At 36.2% G+C, this 22,231-nt stretch overlaps 2 protein-coding genes across 2 annotated transcripts in view; one reads left to right on the forward strand and one right to left on the reverse strand.

Moving 5' to 3' along the window:
* Window positions 1-2,835, forward strand: part of GALNT5 (polypeptide N-acetylgalactosaminyltransferase 5) — a 44,065-nt gene extending 41,230 nt beyond the window's left edge. Inside the window, exon 10 of the mRNA XM_046019190.1 lies at window positions 302-2,835. Coding sequence (XP_045875146.1) covers window positions 302-442 — 141 coding nt within the window. The 3' untranslated portion in view covers window positions 443-2,835. The remainder of the gene's footprint in view (window positions 1-301) is intronic.
* Window positions 2,836-6,831: 3,996 nt separating this feature from the next.
* ERMN (ermin) lies at window positions 6,832-14,880 on the reverse strand. Its single transcript, XM_046019231.1, has 3 exons — window positions 14,406-14,880; window positions 13,667-13,759; window positions 6,832-9,953 (listed from the first exon to the last, which is right to left on the reverse strand). The coding sequence occupies exons 1-3, from the start codon at window positions 14,644-14,646 to the stop codon at window positions 9,436-9,438; spliced, it is 852 nt and encodes a 283-aa protein (XP_045875187.1). The 5' UTR covers window positions 14,647-14,880; the 3' UTR covers window positions 6,832-9,435.
* Between the last annotated feature and the right edge of the window lie 7,351 nt (window positions 14,881-22,231).

Genomic DNA, 22,231 nt, shown 5'->3' on the forward strand with positions numbered 1-22,231 from the left:
GCAAATGCCATATGGAATTATTTCCTTTAAATAATACAGTTACCAGACCCATCATCAGAAAATAAATCTTTTGCTTCCTCCCTAAGGAAGTCTTAAAAGCCCTGTAACTTGAAGAAGTGAGAGGTTTAATACAGTCCAAATTTAATATAGTCCAAAGACTGTATTCATGTTGTTCATTTAGTTCAGAAGAATTCCTAACAAATCAAAAGTATAATTATCTTTTTTAATTAGTTTTCATTTCTTTATATTTCAGTTGTCAAATTCATTCTGTGGCTCATTCCCAGATCCCCTTTCTTTCCAGGTGAATCACATTGTTTTTGGGAACTATCATCAGGTGTTATGCTTAGAAGGAAATGTTTCTCAGAAGACCCTGAAAGTTGCTGCTTGTGACCCAGAGAAGCAATACCAAAAGTGGAAATTTGAAAAATATTATGAAGACTAAAGAACAACTAATATTTTTATCTAGTAAACCCATTAGACACTGTGAAAATGACAGCGGACGTAGGGACGGTATTTCTACATGGTAGTTTACATTTTCAAAATTAATGGCATTTGAATAGGAGATTTAAAAACCCACAATATTTGAGAAACCAAAAGTGAACTCAGGGAAACAACCTAACATTGAACTGGAGTCCATCTTCAGCTCTAGGTGCATTTTGAATTGCATGCTTCCTGCCCTCTGCTGGATGGACCTCAGCTGGCAAACTTCCCCCATGCAATCAAACAGGTAACAGGAAATACAGGAAATGAAGCCAAGAGTACCTGAGGAAGTACAATGATATTCATGATGACTGAGTTGGATAATAACCAGCCTTTTGGCCCATAAGTAGGTGTAATCAATGAGAACCTATTCTTTTATTTGCCTTTTTTGTTGTTGTTTGTTAAAAAAAAAAAAAAAGTCACTTGAGTTCCTATGGCAAAAAGACCTCAGAAACACACAGCTGTCATCTTGGTGAAGTCCCTCCCAGCGACACGCCTGCGCACCTAACAGTTTGAATGAGTATGGGTATCATTCTACTCGATGGTAGGACTTTGATCTAGATAACTACATAATGGTTTTTGGTTTTTGTTTCCCAATCTGAGTCAGTGGAAAAAAAAACTTTAAGTGAGGAAGTAAAATGTTTATTCAGTTCCAGATATGGACATTGTTTCAATTCATTTTGTGCTTTTAAAGCTACACTTTTAAGAAACGGTCATGCCAGTAACTTCCCAGACTTACGTGGATATTTAAAAAAGAAAAAAAAAAAAAAGGCTAGGAGAAAGAGGCTAGGTCATAAGGCACTGTAGTCACCAAAAAGGCACCAAAAATACACTTAATTGCACTGTAATGTAAGACCAAATAAAAGGAGCTGAAACATAAAGCAGCGACAGAGCACTAAAAATTATTAAAGATTTATATAAAATATGACTTTAGATTTAACAGCATTCACAAGGATGAAATATGCTAAAAGTAAGCTCTAAAAGATTTCAAAGTAGGAAAAAATGAAGTAAACATAATGAAAGGGGAAGAGAATGAGGTAAGAAAGCCTCTGGAAGAAAGTTAAGAAAAAAAATTGACCTAGACTTGCCAGAAAAGAAAAGGAATCTGGCACCTCTGTGGGGTGGGGCTGGGAGATAAGGCCAGAGGTTTGGGTCTAATGATAACATTGATAAATCTGAGGAAACAATATTTCATCAATCCACATTGAATTCCTAACCTTACATATGCAAGTATTTAGGCATACCAAAAGAGAGTCTAGAAATCCTAACATCCTTTATATTCGTTTTTGGTAAGAAAACTGGTGCCCAGAAAACATATTACCTAAGAGTCCCACACCAGTTAGAGATGAGGATTAGAATTTGGATCTCTAGAGACAGGGCTCAGTTCACTGCCCCAGGCCGCTGGCCTAAACAAATCTGTTCCACAGCATTCTTAAGAAAGAGAGACATAAATGTTTTTACTGGGGTTGGGTGTCTGGAGGAAAACAGTGCTATATGCTTGTTAATATAAAAATGAAGCTTTGTTCAATTGAGCTGGTGGTTAAACTCGGCATCTTTAGTTCTGACTTCCTATTTAAAATTTAATTTTATCTCCCAATTAATTGCACAAAAGCAGAGCTATAGCTATGACTCAGAAGGGAAAAGAGTTCTGCCTATTTGCTTCATATTTAAGATGTTTTATTTAGATAATTGACATTGCAGATGAGATAAGAGAATGACTAGAAAATGAGATAATTCTTTTCAAAACAGAGCCATATGGGGGATAAAACACAAGTCAGTTGCCAAAGGACTAACTGAATTGCTGACCAAACTGAATGTGCTGAGTGCCTCATACAATTCTTTGTGTAACTGCAAAAATGTTGAAAGGTTTTTTTGCCCCCTGTCTGAAGATGCATTTTATTCAAAAACAGTTTCCACAAAACACATCAAGTCTGTTCAGAAAAAGACAAATTATAGTTCGGAAACACTTACCTCGGGGCATAACAATGAAAGAAATTAAAATGTTTTCACAAAAAAAACTTCTACAGTCTGTTGTTCAGTGTGTGCTCCTCCTGACTTCACCTTGACATAATACAAAGCTATATTGTTGTCAATATAGCAAAGGATTGTTTCCATACATGACATGTTTGTTCTTGGAAAAATTTTTTAAAAAGAGCTTTTTCCATGTATTTGCTCAACTACTCTAAGATGCAAGGAACTAATCACCAATTGGAAATCTTACAGACCTAAACGTCAGAGTACTGACTAATTGTGAAATCTCCTACCAACACTTTTTAAAGCATTACCCTCTATATTTTGTTTTCAGAAGACTAAAATAAAAGTGTAAATGCTTCTAGGCCTCTGGTACTTCCAGTGAGAAACCCGTGAGTGGGACACATTAGGGTCCTATTCAACCCTAAATTCTTCTTTTTTTTTTTTTAGATTTTTTTTTTATTTTATTTTTTTTATTTTTTGACACAGAGAGAGAGATCACAAGTAGGCAGAGTGATGGGCAGAGGGAGAGAGAAACAGGCTCTCTGCTTAGTGGGGAGCCCAATTCGGGGCTCGATCCCAAGGCCCTGAGATCATGACCTGAGCCAAAGGCAGAGGCTTAACCCACTGAGCCACCCAGGTGCCCAACCCTAAATTCTTTAATAGGAGGCTGTGTTATGGAAGACATCAGAGTTTTCCTTGGGTTGGCTTAAGTCATTGCCTTTTCTTAGAGAAGTATCTATACGTTTTGTTACTTTAAACACAAGCATAGTTTCGGTATTTTACAGGACTTATTTGATCAAAACCTAACTTACCAGACCACCTGAGTGCTTCTGAACTTTTTGGTTTGCACCGTTCCTTTCTCTTTTTCAGCAGTTACCCAGAGCTTCTTCCTGAAGGATGACACAGCTGTTGTTGGTATAACCATGTTTTATCACCAGCATCAAATTTGCTCAATTCTGCTTGCTGACATTCAATCAGCTGTCATTCACAAGGCCAAAAACCACCATATGCCACAATCACAACGTATTGTTAGTGTCTCCACAACTAATTTGGAAATATTCTCTTAAACAGGGAAACACCTTGCTTATAGTATTGCCTTAGGTATTGTAGAGGGGCACAGATATCAGTTATAGTGTATAGGAATTCAAGTTCTGCAGTCAACCCTGAATTTATGAATGGCTTAGGATGATTTTCAAGGGATTCTCATGCAAAAAGAGTGGGGTTGAAGCTGGCTAGATAGTACCATCTTTATTTGTTTTAACAACTTTAACATCCATGTTCAAACACAGAAAAGAAGTTATGCCTCAGATGAGGGTCCCAATATCTTTCGTATAAACAAGGAATTTACAGGGAATAAAGGGAAACCAGATGAGAACTGATTATCTTTGAGTACCTATCATGTGCTAGGCACCAATTGTTCCCCATCTCACTGTTGTGCACAACTCAGAGAGTTAGGTCTTACTCTTCTCATTATGCAGACGAAGAGGATGGCTGAGAGGTATTTTATCTAAGGGCATCCCACTAGTAAGAGATTAAAATCTAGTTTCCATTCTACCTGACTGGAAAAAAAAGGAAGGAGGAGGAGGAGGTGGAGGAGGAAGAGGAGGGGGAAGGGGAGGGGGAGGAGGAGAAGTAGAAGAGTCTCACGCTCCTATGACTTGTTTTTTTCTCTAAGTGGGGGGGTCAACTCAGGTGGGCTCAGTTAAAATCCCTTTATTGTGAAGTCTTAGGTCTCCCTTGGTTGTGATATAGAGGCCGCACCCTTTCTGTTAATCACCTGAAATGTGGGCTTAAGTTTAGCTATCCCCACATGCTTTACAGTGGTCTATCTCCTTGACTTCATGCGGGACATATTCTTTTCCATTTCCCATAATAAATATGAGAAGGAGAAGCAGACATAGAGAAATTGCTTCCCCTTAAATAATAGTGCCAACTCTTTCTTTCCCCAACCATTAATCAAAGCTGACCGATTGCGCAATTTGAACAGAGGTGGGAAGTAAACATTGAAGAGTCCTTTAATTTAAAATACAAACCAAAACCTGTAACTTTTACTTCATTGTGTAGATTGTCACCATAGTGCTTTTACAACTTTTGTGTAGGTTGTTTAAAAATTGCTATGAGCCACAAGCCTTGAAATGAGAAAAGGAACACTAACCAAAGTTAATGTACAAAATATTAATTTTTGGCAAACAGCCATTCTGTGGACAAGTTTGCATAAGCTATGTAAATTATTAAATACTCCTGATGAGGTTTAATGGATGGTATTTCAGGTAGGTGTTGGTACCTTAAAGAAAGGGGAAAAAAATCCCATCACAATAAGCAGATTCAATGTCTCTTTGCAACTTTATGTGAATCATTGTTTTGCAAAAACACAGGAAAGTTCTCATTTTTCAGCAAATAGAACAACTTCTAATATGGTGAGTTTCTAATGACAGTTGCCATTAAATAAATAACAGATAATATCTTTGAAAACAGAGGCTTTCTATTTTATTATTGATTGATTGGTATTTACTAGTTCAAGGATTTCAGTCATAAATATCTATATAAAATAAAACCTTTATATTAGATATAAAAACTAATTTTTTGAGGGACTAGATTATCATTACTTGACCAAAAATGTATCTATCTTTGTAAATATATATGTATATATACATACATATATATTCATATAGAAAAGTATGTGTATATATTCATATATGTGTGTATATATAATTATATATATGAATCTTTACATTTTATGCTTTGAAGTGGGAGAAAATAAGACCAAGACTTCCTGCTTACAAATATAAAGAAAACTATGAAATGTTTTTGGATAATTTTAATTCTTTTAAGTGCACAATTTCGTCTGCATCTGGCCTTCTGTATAAAAGTATCTCCAGTGGATTTTGACTCTGGGTATCACTTTCCATACTTGAAGGGAGTAACCAAACTCTAAATTATCAAGATGTTTATACATTTCGGATTATGCACGTCTTAATTCTCCTCCTTCAAACAACTGCCCAAACATTGCTAGTTTTATACATATTAGCTATTAAAGGTGAAGAGAAAATAAGAGAAGGCAAAGGTCAGATTAGTGAATTTTCTTATTGATTACCTAAAAACTTCTGTTAATGGGAGAACAAGATTGAAACAATGGAAGATAAAGGAAATTGGAGTTAAATTGAACATTTTGAAGTACCCAATTTTCTGCCTCTACTAACTGATGTTATCATAAAGAAGGAATCAAATATGTAATTTTAAGTCACTAACTAAAAATTCAGATTACTTTCCAAATTCATTTCCAAAACTCTCCCACACTGGCAGTTGATTACAAGGCATTGTCCTTTGATTTTGTAGTTTGCCATGTATCTGTTGGGTGATTTCTGCTATTGATTACTACCTGTGTCATGGTGTTTATGTTGATTGTGTGGCTGAGTCACTTCGTGTTCCTCATGAGCTGTATGCACATTTTGGTATTCATATTTATTATGTTACTGTCTGATATTTTAATATCGGCAAATGTTTGCTACAACTTTTGACATTACTTTTTATAGCCCTCTTGTTTTTATAGAGCAATGAAAGTTAAGCCTTTAAAAGTAGTTGCCTTTCTCATATGGTCAAACATATTTCTTTTTTATAATACTCTAGTGCTTCATCTTTTTCCATAATTCTCTATTATTACTTATTTTAAGTGTTTTTCCTATCACTTTGAAAAACTTAAGTGTCCGTTCTTCATTTGAAAATGTGTCAAAAGTACTAGCCCATGTAAATAGGCAGAAACAATTACTATAAAAGTGTCAGCATGGTTTAAATGTATTACCTTGATGGGTAGAGAGATACATATGTGTTTTTCAAGTTGTTGGAGTTAAGGTTAGCTAAACAAGAACTCAGTTCCTATAAAAATAATACAAATTTTAGGGCACCTGGGTGGCTCAGTGGTTTAAGCCGCTGCCTTCGGCTCAGGTCATGATCTCAGGGTCCTGGGATCGAGTCCCGCATCGGGCTCTCTGCTCGGCAGGGAACCTGCTTTCCTCTCACTCTCTCTGCCTGCCTCTCTGCCTACTTGTGATCTCTCTCTGTCAAATAAATAAATAAAATCTTTTAAAAAAATAATAATAATAATACAAATTTTTCAGGAACATTAGGTATTTACCTGCCAGAAGTTTGTGTGTGTGTGTGTGTGTGTGTGTGTGTTTACAATTGTGCACACAATCATTCTAAGACCTTTTTGAAATAAATAATGCTTTTGGATTTAAATAAAGTGTTCTCTTGATTTCTAAAGCATCATTTCTTAATGGTCTTTAATAGCTGCTGATATGCAAGCGTTCTTCCTAAAATTTAAAGGACAGCAAAAGAAAATAAATCCTTCACACCAAAAAACAAGGACACACACTGTTATTGAGAGCAGTCAGACAGAGCAGTTCTTTATTTAAACAGTAGACAGATGATAGGTGGATTCTGACATATCCCATGTCTTCCAGTATAGCATTATATGAAAAGTAAATTTTATATTGACAAAGAAATAGAGATTTTATTAATTCAGATTCACCCCAAAACTAAGAAAAATTAAAAGTCATGTAAGAAATAGCAACATTCTCACAAGAAATCAGTTCTCCCTCCTACCAGGTACCAGAGTCCTTCTTCCATCCAACCCTGAACCTTAGATCACTAAAGCAGTAAATCTTCCAGTATTATTACCAATTTGTGTTCTAACTTGTTCTGTAGGAATGTCTAATATGTTAAATATCCCTCATGAAATCAGAACCATGCCCTTGCCTTTCCTAGGTTATAAAGAATCAAATAGTCCCCTAACCCCATCATGTTGCTTCTGATCACTTTAACTCTGTGGCCTTAGTGTAAAATGGAAGCCCAGGCACTGGGTGTTAATGTCAAAGAGTAGTTTCACTGCTCGTTTGTAACTGCACTGCCTCATCCATAAGCATTAAGCATTTGCTCATTGAACATACCCTGAAAAAGTCTTTGTGGACAATATCTCTCATGTTTGGTTAATTATATGGTAAGAGCACAAAGCTTTAAAGGCCAGTGTTACTATGTACTGGATCCCCATAAGAGTCAGTCGCTTGACTATGTCACACCATAGACCACCCAGCTCACTCAGATTCCACAGGAATTCAACACTTCTGTTAGAACAATTAAAAATAGAGGCTCTGTTGATGGTAGATTAACAATATGCTCCTGTTCCTTGATGGATAACACAATACTGTGCTTTGAAGTTAAGTAGAAAATTGTAGGGCTCATCAGTAACCCAGAAAAGAAAATAGGTTGCCCAGGTGGAACGATTTAGAGGATCTAAATAAATAGGAAATTGTCTGAGTGCACCAATCTTTGACCTAAGTTAACCAATAAACGCCTGATTCCTCTGGCTTTCTTCTGAAAAACCTGCATCATCAAGAATGAAATCTATAGGTTCTACAGATGAAGAGCAACAGCACTTTTATATGATCAGGTTGTGAAATATCTGTTTGAAAGAATAAAAGAAGCACTTCAACCTTGAATTCAAAATTGAGTCTTGTAAACAGTAAATAATAGTATAGGATATCCTGGAAGTATATTATGTGACCAGGAAGAATTAAAGAAATTTCCATTAGAATGTGTGGGATTTGTTACACATAAATAAGCAATAATCTAAGAAGGCCTAACCCGGGTTTTTTCACAAAGTGAAAAAGAAATAAACAAAGGGTTGAATAGTACAATGAAGACTGTATTACATTCAGACAATAAGGAATTGTCTTTTTATTTGCAGGGCCAAAAATATCTTTATCTGTGGTGACAGAAAGTTCAGGGTGATATATATGGAAGCCTGAAATGAAAATTTATGAAACTATCTAAAAATAAAAATATAGACTCTCCCTTTTCATAAATATTTAACACATTATTTGATACACTGGCTTGAGTGAAACTCCATAGGCACAATTTTAAGCATCTTGATTTGGGCTGAGGTCCAGTAAATTATATATACCCAACAACTATCAGAGCTTTCTTACTAAAAATACATGCTCACACTCTACTTTGAAAATATCCTAAGATAATTATTTCCATTTTCATAGTAACTAGTACAGTTATGACTAGAGTTGTCTTGGGTTTCTAAGGAAAGAAAATTATTCTGAGATACTGTTAATAAGAGAAAGTGTGGTAATAGAGAAGGGTATTTTCTTAAAACTGTGCTAAAGCTGTCATTTTCACTTTTAATGACTTTAACTGTGCTAGACAAGATTTTATTTTCAGTCACAAAAATAAACTATCTGACTCCTTAGTCTATTGCCCACCAACCTTCTAGCCCCTCCCTGTATCAACCTCACAATGGATTTTATTCATCTTGACTGCGTAAAGCCATTTAGTCAACAGAATTTTCCTGACTTGACAATTGCTCAGCCCCTCCAGTGAGAAAATTCAGTGAATGGTAACACCTAGGAAGGAGGCCTATACAGATTTTTCACTCTGTAGACGCCAAGGAAAGCCACTTAAAATCTTTTCTGAAGGTAATAGGAAAGGCAAAACATTTTGGACAGCTTATTGCCAGTGTCTATAAAAACAAGTTGAAATGAAACAGAGGTTTAATACCAGACTTTCTAGCACCCCCAATGTACAGGAAGAAAGACACCAAAAGAAATACAGGTCATTTCTCATCGTCCTCTTTGATTTGATGACTGTATTTCCCAATGTTGTTACTTTTAACAAGCCAAATCATGCCAGATTCTCTAGGGGTGTTTGCTGTTTTCTGTTTAGTGCTTATCACAAAAGTCCATATTAGTGAAATTTTAAAAAGCAAAAGCCCATGAATGAATCTAAAGCTTTTTGACTTGAGGTTACCAGACTGAATTTTGTCTAGGATTATTTCCATATTTTTCTACAGTGAAATAGAGGTTAAGCTTTCACATCTTTAAAGGGGATGACTCAAATAAGACATGCAAAGATGCGTCTCAGGAAAATAGAATTAGATTTTGCTTTAGTGGGCAGGAGAATGCCTCAGTTCCATTTTATTTATAAGTGCATCATGGACTCGAATTCATCAATTCTCTGCTTGGTGTTCCCCTTCCTGATTTTCCGATAGGATATTGTATTGTATCTTGAATAAGCATTTCTAGAGATATCACTCTTCTTCCCAAAGGCTGGCTGCTCCTCAGGTGTCACAGGTTGGGAACTGGGGCTGCTCGGTGGGGAGTCCTCGTTTGCATCACCTTCCCCTTTTAATTGAGAACCTTCTTCATTTTTTTTCTTAAATTCTATCACTCGAACTTCATCTTCATCATCATTGCAATCATCGTCATCATTATTAATTTCTTCATCCCAAACTTCTTCCTCCTCCTCATGTTTAGAATGCAACACATCAACTTGGCTAGGTTTCCGAAATCCCAACCATTCAATTTCAGTTGCCTGGCGAGCTTTGTTCTTCCCATCCTCCTCTTCCTTCTCTTCTAGAAGTTGTTCAGCAATCCTTTCCTTTTGTCTACTTATCTCCTGGTTACTGATGCTCAGAGGAATCTTCTCCCATTGATGTCCTGTAGCAAAATCAATTGGTAATTGAGATACCCAACTCTTTTTTTTTTTAATTTTATTTATTTATTTGACAGAAAGAGAGAAATCACAAGTAGGCAGAGAGGCAGGCGAGGGGCCAGGGCGGTGGGAAGCAGGCTGCCCGCTAAGCAGAGAACCCGATGCAGGGCTCGATCCCAGGACCCTGAGATCATGACCTGAGCCGAAGGCAGAGGCTTAACCCACTGAGCCACCCAGGTGCCCCGAGATACCCAACTCTTATTCTTTAAATTATGTTTCTGGACAATCATTTCCCTATACATACCTTATAGGATATTATTCTGTGGATTAACAATATGTTTTACACAATAAAATGGTTTGTACTATCAAATTAGTTTGGAAAATACCACATTAAACACAGTTAAGTAAGCCTCAGAATTTATGCAAGCCCTTAAAATGCCAATAAATATTGTGGATCTCTAAGAAGTTGACGACTCAACTTCATTTGACCATAAAACTTTTTGTTGTTGTTGTGGACTGTTGTATCTAGTGAGACTGATGTTCCTGAGACAGACTTTTAAAAATCCTGTCTAGTCTGTAGTGACTAGAAATGTGAACATAGAAAATAAAATATTTGGACCTATCTCTTACATACATACACACACACATACCACATTCCTCAAGGAAAATTAGAAAAATATCTCACAGGAGAAAAAGTTTTTCTTCTAGTAATAAAAACAATGACTTCTCCCAACTGGGCATGCTCAGAATAGCACATGCAGTATTTGCCACCCTGATTCTCAGAGTTGTGCTAAAGTACCAGTTGTGGAAGGAGGAGCAGGGAGCCATGGATGGTCAGGAGACATATGTTGGGCTAACAGTGACACCAAGCCCATCAAAGCACACACAATGTCATCTAAGATCTGCCATTGATTTCTAGAGAGCCAGACTTTAAAAATCTTGTTGTGGTCATCTCTATATATTGGTAGATTAGCCTGACATGTTAGACATATCCCTAATAACGACTAATTAACTCAAGTTGTTTCGTACCGTGCAGTGACTTTTACAAGGCTTAATTCATGTCAAATTTCACTTTTCAAACAGATCACATCAGCATATCCTTAACAATATTTACTGAGCTTGCTAGAAAGAATTAGAGTGGAGGTTGTTCTCTGGGCTTTCACCTCTAAAGGGACTACTGTGAGAAGCTTCAGTCTGTGTGTGACGTTAAAATATTGTCTAGATCATGTACCTTGTGGGGCTTCCATTCACTCTTCCCTTTCAACACCATAAGAGTCTTTAAATAAAGTGAGAGGCAGTGTTCGTCTTTGTCTTTCCCCATCACAGCTTTCTACTTTCACTGAAAGTTGTTCAAAGTCCATTTCCATTCAAGATTTTTCATTCTCTTCTTGTTTTTGTTTGTTTGTTTTGTTTTCCCAACACAGGGATCAGATTGTACACTTACAGAAAGAGATAGAAGTCAAGATGGATTTTCATTCCTAACTGATCGTGCACAGTTCCTATCAGGTTGTTGGTGCCCAGTCAATGTTCTTTACATTATAAATAAATATACATTAGCATGTTTTCTGTAATCTTAAGTAAGCTTTCTTTTATTCTATTTTTTCCCATAAGAGCCAAAGAAGCTGATCTTTTTGCTCACACCATGACTCAGGCATGGAGTTGTCATGCATGAAATTACTTCTTTTTTTTTTTTTTTAAAGATTTTATTTATTTATTTGACAGAGAGAGATCATAAGTAGATAGAGAGGCAGGCAGAGAGAGAGAGAGGGAAGCAGGATCCCTGCTGAGCAGAGAGCCCGATGCGGGACTTGATCCCAGGACCCTGAGATCATGACCTGAGCCGAAGGCAGCGGCCTAACCCACTGAGCCACCCAGGCGCCCCATGAAATTACTTCTTGAATTTAAATTATAATTTTTCCTCAATATTTTTAGCATCTTGCTGTTTTTCAACCCAGGAGTATTCTCTTTGGAGACTTTATAGCTGTTTGTCATTGTGAAAATAGAAGACACCAACATGTGCCTTACAGAAAAAGCATATGTTCCACCAAACACAAAAGAATTCATTCAGGGAAAAATTCACCCTGACACCATCTACTTAAAAATCCAGACTGCTTTCATTCTGTATTTGACAAAACAAAAGATCCTAGCAAACTGTTATCTCCAGTGGACTTCCTGATCAGATATTTGAAAGGGTCTCTGGGCATCTGGGTGGTGCATTTGGTTAAGAGTCAGACTTTTGGTTTCCGCTCAGGTTGTGATATCAAGGTCATAAGATTGAGCCCCCAGTCAGTCTCCATGCTCAGCTCAGAGTCTACTTGAGACTCTCTCCCCCTCTCTGTCTGTCCCTCTCCATTGTGTGTGCATGCTGTCTCTCTCCTAAATAAATAAGTAAATCTTAAAAAAAAAAAAAAAAGAAAAAGAAAGGGTATCTACAGGCACTTTGAGATCCCTGCCTGTGAGAACTTGTTACATTGGAAACAGAAAGATAAGGGCAGAGAAATTATTTAGTACATTTCATGGGGCTTAAGGCTCAAGTTTTATAAATTACCTGTGTTAATGTAAAAACTTAATAATGATTGTTCCTTACTACATTCCACCGCTACATAGGGGCAGCAGATAGTCTGGGAGGTATCCAGGCAAAGTGGACAAACCCAAAAAATTGCCAGTCACATCCCTGTCTTCCTTGACATCTACAATTTTATGTGAGGTTCTAATATTTAAAAAAATAATTCCATATTTTGCCTGTTGAGGTCCAAATTAAGCTAAATTGCTCAAGGTCTAAAGAACCAACTTCAATTTTGAGATAAAATGCTTATGGTTGCAAAAGAGGAAATGAGTGATTAATTAATATGTGTTTATCCTGAAATTGATTTGGAAATTGCTTCAACATAGGTATCTTCTTAGAAGTAAAATCTAAAAGGGTTTGTGTTTCTTGGTCTCTTGAGTTTATCTGAAATATAAGTCACTTAAAAATCAATGTTCTTTTTATTGTCTCATTTTCTGAAAGAACACAATTAAAATTACCTTCACTACCTGGTAGATTTCTTTAACAAGAGTTAGATAACCATTTTCAGCTTACATAGAAGCCTAGAATTTTTCTATAGATCAAATAAACTTATAATATTATTTTAAAATGTATGTCAATAGTAAGCTTTTAGGGGCACCTGGGTGGCTCAGTGGGTTAAGCTGCTGCCTTCGGCTCAGGTCATGATCTCAGGGTCCTGGGATCGAGTCCTGCATCAGGCTCTCTGCTCAGCAGGGAGTCTGCTTCCCTCTCTCTGTCTGCCTCTCTGCCTACTCGTGATCTCTGTCTGTCAAATAAATAAATAAAATCTTTAAAAAAAATAGTAAGCTTTTGGGATAAACCCATTTTTAAAACATTCACATTTCACAAGGTGCCTGACACAGATTTAGAGACACTAAATGAATCTTAGTGGACTGACTTATTAAGAGACCGATACCATTTTGTCAGGTCAAGGCATGCCAGTCAGTTAGACCAACCCATGCAGTCTCAGTCTTGATGCTTCTGGAACACTTTTTAAGGTGAAACCCACAGATAATCAAGACTACTCCCTTATCTGCCCATAGCAGCTTTGAGCTTTTGAAGGCACTGTCTGGATTGCTTTTTCAACATCACACTCACAAAACATCCCATGCAAAAACTACCATGCGTATTCAGTCAGACAACATCTGTCTACAAAATGGAAGTTCCTCTCACCTTCTCTGAATGTCATTTCATCAACACATGTTTCTTGGAGAGAAAGATCCGTGATAGCCTTATGAACAATAAAAAGATTCTCTTCTGGTTTTTCTGGGGGGAAAAAAACTCACAAGATTAATACTATATTTAAGCAGTTTAAGTTTAAATAAATTATCAGTTTAGACTCTAGCTACGTAGATCGATTTGATTTGCAATTGTGATCACTAAAAGTAACTGTTTCACTCTCCCAACTCATTTCTTCATTGGTTCCTACTTATAAACATAAAGATAACCTCTCCTTTTCCATCTAGTAAGTTATAGAATCATGAATTCAGACAAGTTCAGGCATATTTCAGAAGGAAAACATGAAATGCTGAATTTCCTTTGCTTAAATAATAACGGGGCTGTCCATAATAATATAGTTAACATTTAACCAACACTTAGTAATCCTCACAAAACCCTACAAATATCAGTACTTATATTTCTGCTTTCTGCTAACTGGGAAAGCTAAGGTTTCGGGAGGCTGGGGAAGTTGTCCAGGGTCATAAAGCTATCAAATAAATATGCCTGGATTTGACCTGAGGCAGAGGTTTGGTCCTTAGCTATCCAGCCCCAGTAGAATAAGAGACCACATTTGGGCAAGGACGTGGGTAGGAAGATGGACAGCACATTTCCGTCGTAACAGTTTATCAAAAGAATTACGAATGAGTTTACAAATTGAATCGAGCAAATCAAGGAGAAAGGAAAAATGCTTTACCTTTTAGAATCTTCTCATCTGTGGACCAGTTGCCTACAATATTCCCTTGTAATTTTTCACTTTTCTCTTGATTTCCTTCTGTGGATAGGTCTTCAAGATGGGGTTCTACGCGGTAGTATGGTGGGGTACCATCCACATCACTGGCTTCCTCATTTGTTTTAGTGATCGATTGTTGACCATTTTCGGGTGGTGTATCCCCATTGCACTCAGCCTGACTGAGTGTCCCTGGAACATCTGTCATGATGTAGAGTTGAGTCCAAGGACGCAGAGAGAGCTGTGAGGAAACTGAGTGAAAGGATCCTTGATAGGTGTGTTCTCTCCCCTTCAAATTCTATAGTTCCAACTCCTACTCTAAGGATACAAAGTATTTGCTTCAGTACATAGTATCAGGCTGCTTTTCCTAAAGGTGTCCAGATAGAGCTTAGAACAGAAGCAATAGGATTTGTCAGATTTGCCACCAGCCCAGAAGCGAGCACCCAGCCAATCACCACCTTCTTTGTCTCTGAGCAGCCCACTTGCTGAATTAATGGAAGCATTTTCATTTACATAAACAAACAATCTGAGGCAATCAGGCTTTTGTGTTGGCATGTAGAGGGGGACTTTCAGCTTGTCAGTCCCCCTCTGGGAACAGAGATTTTTGTCCCTTTTCATAATGGCCCTTTGTCATTTTCCTTGTAACAGGAGCCACAATTGTTCCACAGCTTTAATCCAGAGAGAATGACCACCTTGAGGCATATTAGTTCTGTGTAACCAGCTTAACATTTCCAAACGGATTTTGTTCAAGTAAAACCTTAGCTATTTTGTAGGGCATAATGGCATCGTTTCTTATTCATTAAAGAATAAAATCAGCTTATCAAAAACCTCTAAATAGGACAACTTTATTGTAAGTGGTTCTGGCAGCAGATCCCATGGTGTGCTTCAGGAGCCCAGAGGAAAGACCTAAGGAAAAAAAAACAAACAAGAAAGTCTACCATCTTGCCAATACCAAAAATTTTACATTTAGATAATTTATTTGATCTGTAGCTTCTTATTCTCTCATTTATTTATGTTTATTAAGGCCCAAACTATCCTTTGAACCCTCAATATAATTTTCTCCATGGAGTTTTCCCTTTCCCCTATCAAATTTATTCTCAATATTCCCTACTGATGTTGCATGATGCTGGTAAAATCATAAACCACCAACATAGCCTGCCCTTGGGGGACACAGAAAATTAGGGAAATCATCCACTACTTACCAACCTTTACTTTTATTTTTATTTTTATTTTTTTAATTTTTAAATTTTAATTTAGTATTTTTTATTTTATCTTAATTTTTAATTTTAATTGTTTTAATTTAATTTAATTTATGACAATGAAAACTCATTAAGTTTCAATGGAAATACATTAAAGATTCACATATTATTTTCCTTGTGATATTGAAAATATGATTCAAATACACGTTCACAAACAAAATGTGCAAAAATTTTTTCATGGCAGTGAATAATTCACTAATTTGTTTTCTGTTAGGAACAAAATGAAAACCAACTTCTTCAGAGTTTAGATTCTTTTCCATATGAAAATTTGACTCATGGTACTCCAATAATTTAAGAACTGGAAAAAATTCCTTTAAGACTTAAAGGAGACAGAGCAATAACATCAAATACAACTGAAAAATAAAAGTGTTAGTTTGAGAATAAACTCTAATAAAACAGTATGATTCCTTGTAAAGTAGTAGGTCAGCATTTTCTAGTGATTGGTTATCTAGATTAAATCTAGATAAAATCTAGATTAAAATCATACAAGTTGCTCTGACAAATAGGAGCAGAAAGAGGGTAGTTTAATGTAACCAAATGCTTTAAAACTAAGAATTGCTGCATTAATTTCTTAGAATATCACAATGATCACTGAGTTAAGAAACCAGCCTTTTTTTTTTTTTAACTTAAATTCAAGTTACTTAACATATAGTGTAGTACTGGTTTCAGAAGTAGAATTTAGCAATTCATCCCTTACCTATAATACCCAGTGCTCATTACAAGTGCCCTCCTTAATAACCATCACCCACTTAGCCCATCCCCTGACCCATTCCCCTCCAGCAACCCTCAGTTTGTTCTATATAGTTAAGCCTTTTATAGTTTGCTTCACTGTTTCTTATTTTATTTTTCCTTCCCTTTCTCTACATTCATCTGTTTTGTTTCTTAAATTCCACATATGAGTGAAATCATATAGTTTTCTCTTTCTTTGACTGACTTATTTTACTTAGCGTAATACACTCTAGTTCTATCCATTTTGTTGAACATGGCAAGATTTCATTCTTTTTGGTCATTGAGTAATATTCTGTTATTATATATGGGATTATATTCCATAATATTTCATTATATATATATACACATGTATATGTATATATACATATATATCACACATATATCATATATATCACACATATATCATATACATATCACATCTTCCTTATCTATTCATCACTCTATTTATTTTTTAAATTTTTTCCTTTAATTTCCTGTTAACCCATTCATTTTTTAGTAAGATGTTCTTTAACCTTCATGCATTTGTGGTCTTTCCAAATTTTTTCTTGTGCTTGACTTCAAGTTTCATAGCATTGTGGTCTGAAAATATGCATGGTATGATCTCTATCTTCCTATACTGGTTGAGGCCTGATTTGTGACCCAGTGTGTGATCTATTCTGGAGAAGGTTCCACGGGCATGCAAAAAGAATGTGTATTCTGCTGCTTTAGGATGAAATGCTTTGAATGTATCGGTTAAGTTCATCTGGTCCAATGTGTCATTCAAAGCCATTGTTTTCTTGTTGATCATCTGCTTAGATTATCTGTCCATTGCTGTGCATGGGGTATTAAATTTCCCTGCTATTATTGCATTATTACCGATCAGTTTCTTTAAGTCTGTTATTAATTGATTTATATATTTGGTTGCTTCCAAGTTGGGGGCTTAAATATTTAAAGTATCACATCTTTTTGTTGGCTAGAGCCCTTTATTATGATATAGTGTCCTTCTTCATTTATTACAGTCTTTGGTTTAAAATCTAGTTTGTCTGATATAAGGATGGCTACTCCAGCTTTCTTTGATGTCCATTAACATGATAGAAGGTTCTCCATTCCCTCATTTTCAATCTGTAGGTGTCATTGGGTCTAAAATGTGTCTCTTGTAAGTAGCATATTGATGGGTTTTGTTTTGTGGGGTTTTTTTTTTTAATCCATTCTGATACCCTATGTCTTTATATTTGAGCACTTAGTACATTTACATTGAGAGTAATTATTGAAAGATATGAATGTTGTGCTAGTGTATTATGTGGAAAGTCACTAGCCTTATAGATTGTCTCTGTTCCTTTCTAGTCTTTGCTGCTTTTGGTCTCTCTTTCCCACTCAAAGCATTCCTTTTAGTATTTCGTGCAGAGCTGGTTTAGTGTTCATGAACTCCTTTAGGTTTTGCTTGTCTTAGAAACCCTTTATCTCTCTTTCTATTCTGAATGACAACCATCCTGGATAAAGTATTCTTGGCTGCACATTTTTCCCAATTAGCATGTTGAATATATCATGTCACTGCTTTCTGACCTGCCAAGTTTTAGTGGACGGGTCTGCTTCTAACTTTATGTGTCTACTCCTATAGGGTAACGACCTTTGTCTCTAGCTGCTATCAGAATTCTCTCTTTATCTTTGTATTTTGCAAGTTTCACTGTGATATGTCTTGGTGTTGACCTGTTTTGTTGATTTTGAGGAGAGTTCTCTGGGCTTCTTGGACTGAAATGCCTTTTTCCCTCCCCACATTAGGAAATTCTCAGCTGTAATTTGTTCAAATAAATATTCCACCCCTTTTTCCCACACTTCTTTTTCTGGGATTCCAATGACATATACATGTCTTTATTCATGATTTAATAGCCTCCTTTCTGTCTTATTTTCAGCTTCATTATTTTCCATAATTTTATCTTCTAGATTATGAGACTCTTAAGGGCAGGAAGTGACAAAAATTCAACAAAATGTCCAGCTATAAACATGGAAATGGAGAAATGCTCATATTAACTTTGAAGACCTGACTCCAATCATGCACAATTCCCTCAAGACTGCTGTACACTTCAATTCAGGGATGCAGCGGAGTCTAGAGAGTTTAGTTTCTCTCTCTCTTACACCTAGATTTTTGTGACCCTAAAGAAATGTGCAATTCATACTTTAGTTTTTATGGGAGTTTCATTTTTCTTTTTTGGATTATCTTCTTTCTGACTGCCTTGGTTTGGCTTTTTTTCCCCCCCTAACATTAGAATTATTTCAAATTTGGAACACAGAAAAATAACTCAGAGTTCTGTCTAATCAGCATGTTCACCTCTATGAAAAGCATAGTTTTAGTGTTGTGCTATGGAATAACCATTTACTTGTAACTGGTTTATAACATGCAGTATCTTTCCTACAAGCACATGGCAACACAAGATACATTTAGTACCAAGATCTGTGCTAGATCATCAAGATCTACCAAATAAAACATAGGGTATTTCGTCCATAAAAAGTAAGTTGTCACTGAGTGTTTGTAATGTTGGGGAGGAACAATTTTCCTGTACCTTTCAAGACTCTTTTTTTGGCCTAAGAATTAAATTGACGTGAGACAGATTAACAAGAGAAAAACAAATGAAAGTTTAATAACACATATACATCCTATATACACAAGAGAGACCTGGGAAAAACTAAGTAACTCTCTGACACAGCTGAAGCCATCAATTTAAATACCATCTTTACCTAAAGATAAAAGATTTTAAGGATGGGGAATCAGTTATGGAAGCTTACCAGGAAAAGCACAGTAAATAAGGGTAAGTTTGTTATGTGGATTTAAGTCATTGTCTTCCGCACTGATAAGAGTTTCTAGAGATTGTCACTCTCTGCTTTATGGTAGAGCAGCAAGACTCCCTTACAAGTGGAAATTTCCTTTGTAAATGTGAATATCTCTTAAAAAGGGTAATTTGTACCGTTTTTCAATTTTTTTTTCTATAGTTTCTTAAAAGCTTAAAATAATCGATATCCCAGAATCATATATTGGGGTGACAAAAATTTTTCCTCCTCCATAACAACCTATGATTTGCACAGTATGTTAAAATTTGTACTAATGATTCTTACTTCAAATACTATTGCATAATCTCCACGCATGAAATATGACTTTGTTTAGATGGTTTAGTGGGGTGTCTGTCTTTTTTCCTAGTTATTATGCTTAATGATCAAGGACATCATATAAATGTAACCGTTATCAAGTCTATAACAAAATATGATAATAATGAAAGGATCATCACCCGGGAATGGAAAGTATCAAAATAAAAGTACATAAATATCCACACTCCATTTGTCAAATACCAAATGATTAATGTTAAGACTATATTGGGTCCAGAAATAAGACGTGGGGAAAACTCATAAAATTCTGACCTTTAATAATATGTAAAAAGCCAAGCCACAAGTCAATGTTATATCTAAGAGATGACCAATGATCACTAAATAACAACAATAAATCAATTTGAAAGATCAGCTTGGAGACAATTCTTATACAAACAGATTTGTATGACTGAAAAAGGGGTACTCTAACAATCAGAGGTGAAACAGAAAGTTAGGAAAACTAAGAGATCTATAGATCAATTTATTGTGATCTATCTACTATGCCATGGCCTAGGAATCAGAGAAGCTGAAGGAAGCTCCAGAGGAAGGTGGGGCACTTGCAGGCTCAGTGCTGTCATGCAACAGGTAAGCCAGCAGGTTAATAAGAGTGTGTGAGTTACAAAATAGTTGCTGCTTCACTTTTGCCCCACAATTCTCACACAAGAATGTCTTTTTCAGGTCACATTTCTTTTCCTGGAAACAATTAGGAAAGGGAATTTTGGGAAATGTAGTTATACTGGCCAGCTTGCCAAATAGCATCAGCACCATGGACTTTCAGCACGTCTCTGAGCCAGTGTGGTACCACATGTAAATTTTCAGCTCAAAATCCTACCCATAACCCATAGACTCTTCTGTATGGAATAGGTAATGCTTCAAGGGAATGTGCAGTACTGAAGGAGATGGGATAATCTGAATTGCTTCACTTAAGGGATTAACATTCCAAAATAAAGGAGCAACCCAGCTAAAGTGAACAGAAATATAAAATATAGCATAATAAAGTCTATCAGTATCCCTATATTTCACTTCAAAAAAAAAATTGCCAGGCTCTTAGTATAAATTAAATAAAGTTGATTATCTGATATCATCTTAGTACCTTGTGCTTATATTTGTGCCTGGTCTAAAATAACAGCTACCATTTTGGCACTGTAAGATCTTAAAGTATAGAGGATGTTTTGTGGTTTATTTTTTGTTTTGTTTTTGTTTTTCCCAGAAAGTCAATCGTGAAGTCTATGGATAGCATGTGAGTTTTAAGAATTGAATGTAATAGAATTTGAAAATTTAACCATATCTCACAAGAAGCATGCTTTCCAATCTTGAAGGTAAGTCAGGATTGGGGGCTGGGGGATGCCCCTCATCTTTGTAAAGATGAAGCCTCTCTTATACCTCGGTAAAGGTATATCTCTGTGTGGTCCTAGATTCTATGGCCTGGAGTCTCACTGAGTCACTGTTCTTTTTAAGGAAATACACTGGAAGAAACAAGCTGGATATTTGTTGAGGATGAGAGAAGAGTATACCCTGAAAGAAAGGATCCACAATGTAAGTCACTGCGGCCAAGATAAGGAGGGGTGGGTAGGGCATGAGGATGAGAGCATCAACCAAGAATTAAGAAGAACCCTCAGATAAAAGACAAATGGGCATTATCATCAGTGACCCCTATAGTGGTCAAGAGGATGAACTCAGACATCAGGTGACCTGACAGGAAATCCTAGCTTTGCTGCTTTTTAACCCTGGGCAAGTGTACGAATAAGGCCTATTTGGGTTGTTGATGTTAGAAACTCAATTTGAAGAATCTTAAACTCTGTGAACCTAACAGATCATTTAGCTAGAAAGTCTAGGGTTGGTTTTTTACTTATTTGGATCCAAGCATTTAAACAGTGTCACAGGTAACCTTTCCCTCTCTATCACAAACAAGATGAATATTAGAAGATTAGGAGGTAATTGGGTAAACCTCAGGGTTCAGTCTTTTTCTGGGTCCCCTACCTTCACTGAGTATAGTAGACTGAATGATGACCACCCCAAAGATGTTCAAGTCCTAATGCCTATAGCTTGTGAATTGTTACCTTACATAGTAAAAAGACACTTTGCAGACATTAAATTAAGGAACTTAAGATAGATTTTCGTGGACTATCAGATCTAAGGTGATAATCACAAGGATCTTGATAAAAGGGAGGCAGGAAGGTCAAAGGGAGTGGTAGGAGATGTGACAAGACGGCAACAGTTTGGAGAGAAACTGAGAACGAATCCTGAGCTAAAAACAGCCCAAAACAGCTGGAAAGGCAAGGAAACAGATTCTCCCCTGATGCCTCTAAGTGAAATACAGCCCTACCAACACCTTGATTTTAGACTTCTAAACTCCAGATCTGAAAAACAATAAATTTGTACTATTTTAAGCCACTAAATTTGTTGTACTTTGTCACAGCAGTAATAGGAAACTAATACACTTAGTTTCTTGCTTCTTTGCCTTCATTTCCATTGACTGTCTAGAGGAAGAAAATTTAACTTTCCAACCATTTGTGGGATATATATTTTTGAATTCCAGCTATCTTGGACTGTTTGTTATAGGACAAAAAGACCTCTCATAATAAGATTGTATTTTCTTCTCTCTCGTCTTTTTGATGATACAGTTTTGACTGAAATTTGTAGCAGTTTGGGTGGAGTTCCATCACTGAAGGGCTCTTTTTTATCTGTAGA

This window comes from Meles meles, chromosome 9 (assembly GCF_922984935.1).
Source record: "Meles meles chromosome 9, mMelMel3.1 paternal haplotype, whole genome shotgun sequence".
NCBI classification, from domain to species: domain Eukaryota; kingdom Metazoa; phylum Chordata; class Mammalia; order Carnivora; family Mustelidae; genus Meles; species Meles meles.